Below are 4,483 nucleotides of genomic sequence, written 5' to 3'. Positions count from 1 at the left end.
TTCTGTTATGAAACCGGACAGCAAACCAACGACAATGCGCTGCATCAGGTCTCTCCGGGTAGGAGAAGATTCGCCTCTGAATCTTGATCGGTGTTATCCCCTGCAAACTTCGTGAGGTACTTGACGTTGAATACATTTGCTGTCTTGATATGATCAGGTAACTCCAAACGGTACACATTTGGGTTAATGAGCTCCAAGGCACGAACTGGCCCAAACTTCCGGGAACGGAGCTTATTGTACTCATGAGCAGGCATACGATCCTTCGTGAGCACCACCCACACCAAATCTCTAGAGTTAAAGATCAACTCCCTACGCTTGCGATCAGCCGCAGCTTTATACTTTGATGACGACTCCTCGAGATTGCGCAAAACCGTCTTATGGACCTCCTGTATGGAGGAGACGAAGTCGACAGCGCGACTATGCATTCGTGACGGGTCTAGAACAGGAATGAGGTCCAACGGACAGCGAGGCGCGAAGCCATACACAGTCTGAAACGGACTAAACCCTGAACTGCGATTGACAGCATGGTTGTGAGCAAACTCAGCCTGACTAAGACATGACTCCCACGACTTAATGTTAGAACCAACGAGAGCTCGCAACATATTGCCGAGTGAACGATTGACAACTTCCGTCTGACCATCTGTTTGTGGATGATATGCAGTACTCATGTCCAAGCTTGTATTCAACATCTTCCACAATGACCTCCAAAAATGACTGAGAAACCGTGTATCCCTATCAGAGACTATGGACTACGGAAGCCCATGCAGACGGTAGATCTCCCTAAAGAACAACTGAGCGACTAGCACCACATCCGTAGTACGTTTACAAGGAACAAAATGTACCATCTTCGAAAACCTATCGACCACAACAAATATCGAGTCGCTCCCCCTCTGAGTTCGAGGCAAACCCAAAACGAAGTCCATGCTCAAGTCAGTCCATGGCTGTGTAGGAATGGGCAAGGGAAGGTACAACCCCGTATTCGACGCCTGTCCTTTCGCCATCTGACAAGAACGATACCTTTGCACATAACGCTCGACATCACGACGAACTGAAGGCCAATAGTACGATGACATTACCAATTGCAGAGTACGATCATGACCAACATGGCCCTCCCTGTGTAACTCATCTATCACACGCAACATGAAGCTACAGTCAGGAATGCACAGTTGCTGGCCTCGAAACAAGAATCCATCGATGAGTTTAAAATCATCACGAAGGTGAGCGCGAACCTCCACGATGACCTTGCCAAAAAATGGATCAGACTCGTACAAATCCGTAAAAGAAGCGAACCCCGTAACTGAAGTGTGTAACGTAGTCAAGAGGCTATGACAGCGACTCAACGCGTCAGCCACGCGATTCAACTTTTCCGACTTGTGTCGTATGGTAAATGTGAATTGCTGCAAATAAGCGATCCACCCCGCGTGCCTAGCTGAGACTTTGTTCTGACTATCCAAGTGTTTCAGAGCATCATGATCAGTGAGCAACACAAAATTTCTACGGACCAGATAGTGACGCCAGTGACGTGTCGACTGAACCACCGCGTAGAACTCAACATCGTACGTACTGTATCTGCTCCGTGCACCTGCGAGTTTCTCACTAAAGAAAGCCACAGGACGCGACTCCTGGCATAAAACGGCGCCAATGCCCATCTTCGATGCATCGCAGTGCAACTCAAAGGACTGGGAAAAATTCGGAGGGATCAAAACGGGCGCTGATGTGAGCTTTTCCTTGATTAACACAAAAGCCTCTCCAGCTTGCTTTGTCCATACGAACTACACACCCTTCATACACTCGGTAACTGGTGCTATGATAGTGCCAAAATGTGCCACGAACCGTCTATAAAACGACGCAAGCCCGTGAAAGTTGCGTACTTCAGTGATAGTACGAGGAACATGCGAGTCATAAATTGCTGCTATCTTGCTTGTATCCATCGACAGGCCTTTGCTGGACACCACATAGCCAAGAAATAATACCGAATCAGCTCCCCACTCACACTTTTGTCTGGTTACAAAAAGCTGCTCACGTTTAAGGACATTAAGAACTTGACGCAGGTGCTCAATGTGATCGTCGAGGGCGTTGCTGAACACTAGAATGTCGTCAAAGTAGACAACCACAAACTTTCCTATGAATGGTCGCAGGGCTTGGTTCATGATGCGCATGAAAGTGCTAGGCGCGTTGGAGAGGCCGAACGGCATTACAAGCCATTCGAAAAGTCCCTCTCGCATTTTGAAGGCCGTTTTCCACTCGTCTCTGGGGCGGATTCGAATCTGGTGATAGCCACTCTTGAGGTCAAGTTTAGAGAAAATGCTGGCAGCCCCGATCTGATCCAATAAGTCATCCAGGCGTGGAATCGGAAACCTATATCGCACCGTAATCTTATTGATCGCCCTACTGTCCACACACATCCTCCAAGTCCCATCCTTCTTAGGGATCAATAAAGCTGGCACAACACACGGACTGAGGCTTTCGCGGATATGGCCTTTGGTAAGTAATGATTCCACCTGTTTCCGCAATTCTTCATGCTCATGCGGTAGTGTGGTATGTTCTGCAACGACATGCCTGGGACGAGATCAATGTTGTGTTGTATATCTCACAGGAGAGGCAAACTCGTCCAAAAGTTTACTGATGGCTGGATGGATACTTGCTGTTGCCGGTGTCGCTGAAGGCGCTGCTACTACGGCCAAGACAAAATTTTCTTCCTCAAACTCCTGAGAGAACGCCCCATAAGAAAAAAACAACATTGTGTTACTCGAACCCGTCCCTTCCAGTAGAGGCGGAGCAACGGCAGGAGCCGGGGCTGGTGGCGGCGCGAGATCGTGTTGCGGGAGAAGCACAATATGTTTGTTCTCAAAGAAGAAACTGTAGACATTGGTCTTGCCATTATGTGAAACGTCTCGATCATATTGCCACGGTCTGCCCAACAAAATGTGACTCACATCCATTGGCACCACATCGCAATATATTTTGTCTTTGTAGTGGTTCCCGATGGATAATGAAACCAAGACCCGATGGGTGACTCGTATTTCTGATCCCTGGCGTAGCCAAACTAGCTTGTATGGAGATGAATGATCAGAACGACGCAGACCAAGCTTATTCACCGTGTCCTCAGAGATGACGTTGCGGCAGCTGCCAGAATCTATCACATAACGACACACTCTCCCCTTGATGGTGCAGGTAGACATGAAGATGTTGGTACGCAGCCACGGTTGGTCATCATGTCTCATAGGCGTGAGACAGGCACAACGTAACATCAGCAACGTGCCGCGATCCCCTTCGTTTCGTTCCTCCAGCTCGACATCAGTAACATCCTTTGTTCTGTTCCGTTCCGTCGTCATCCCATTTGACATCATCAACTAGAAGTCCCCGACGAGTTGCCTTCGGACAAGCAGTCTGCCTGTGACCTGTCTCTCCACAGGTGAAACAACGCAAGGCATTAGGCCGGGAAGATCGCCGGAGTTCATCAGTTGTTGCAGGAACTCGTGTAGTGTTATCAGCTCGTGCTCCCGCTTGCTCTGCAGCTTCTTTATTGCTAGCACCAGCCTGGTTTGAGTCAGCTGGGACAATAGTTGCTCGCGCACGCGTCGAATTCGACCATGCGGAAGCTGACATTTTGAATTGTGTTTCAAATGCTATTGCACGCCTATGAGCTTCTGCAACTGTGATATGATCGAACTGAGACATAGCGTTTTGAAGCTGAGGACGTAAGCCTCCAATAAAACGCGAGACCAGCTGGACTTCGCTATCAAGGATGTCGTTTCTTGTTAATAACAAAGAAAATTCGTCTGCGTAATCATCTACAGAACGAGAACCTTTGCGAAGGTTTTGTAAACGGGAAAACATCGTTCGATCAAAATTATAAGGAAGAAACGCTTTCCTCATCACTTTCTCAAGTTTTTCCCACGTATCGATGTTACGTTTCCCCGCTCGAGCTCGAGAAGTCTTTACTTGCAACCACCAGGACGCTGCTTTGCCCTGGAATTTCGTCGCAACTAAGGCCACCTTGCGGTTTTCAGGAACACGCTTAAATTCAAGCATCTCCTGCACAGCGACGAGCCAATCCAAAAATTCTTCTCCACGTACTCCTCAGTGAAACTCAGGTAGTTCCACTTTAAAACCCATCTCCCAATTTCGATCAGCATGACCATGGTCCTGGAAGTCAATCCTGTGTCGACGATGCTCTTCCTCTGCAAAAGGGTTATCTTCCACTTCGGTTAAGTCATCCTCTCACGGTTGTCTTCTCCTATTGTGATCACGATCTCGAAGGTGAACCGTTTCCGCAAACTCGCGAAACGAGTTCTGAATTGTAAGTTGAATGTTTTCCTGCATGGTTACAAGAGTTCTCCTCATCTCTTCCCACTTATTCATTGGTTGATCTGCGTTCGTGCGTCTCGGTGCCATTGAATGATTTGAAAAGCGATTGCTGAGAAAAAAAAATTTCTGTCCGGAACGTTCTTGCTCTGATACCAAAACTGGCGCAGCACAA

The 4,483-nt window shown here is 48.0% G+C and overlaps 1 protein-coding gene across 1 annotated transcript; it reads right to left on the bottom strand.

The window, feature by feature from the left end:
- Nucleotides 1-3,297: 3,297 nt before the first annotated feature.
- On the bottom strand, nucleotides 3,298-4,035 carry LOC106321508. The gene has a single exon (XM_013759771.1). The coding sequence runs from the start codon at nucleotides 4,033-4,035 to the stop codon at nucleotides 3,298-3,300; it is 738 nt and encodes a 245-aa protein (XP_013615225.1).
- Between the last annotated feature and the right edge of the window lie 448 nt (nucleotides 4,036-4,483).

Source organism: Brassica oleracea, unplaced genomic scaffold, assembly GCF_000695525.1.
Source record: "Brassica oleracea var. oleracea cultivar TO1000 unplaced genomic scaffold, BOL UnpScaffold01828, whole genome shotgun sequence".
Classification (NCBI taxonomy): domain Eukaryota; kingdom Viridiplantae; phylum Streptophyta; class Magnoliopsida; order Brassicales; family Brassicaceae; genus Brassica; species Brassica oleracea.
The sequence above is the reverse complement of the archived record's forward strand: the minus strand, read 5'-3'. Positions and strand labels throughout refer to the sequence as shown.

Bases quoted from the DNA above. Each gene is read 5' to 3' on its own strand.
- LOC106321508 (XM_013759771.1), bottom strand. From the start codon at position 4,035: ATGCTTGAATTTAAGCGTGTTCCTGAAAACCGCAAGGTGGCCTTAGTT.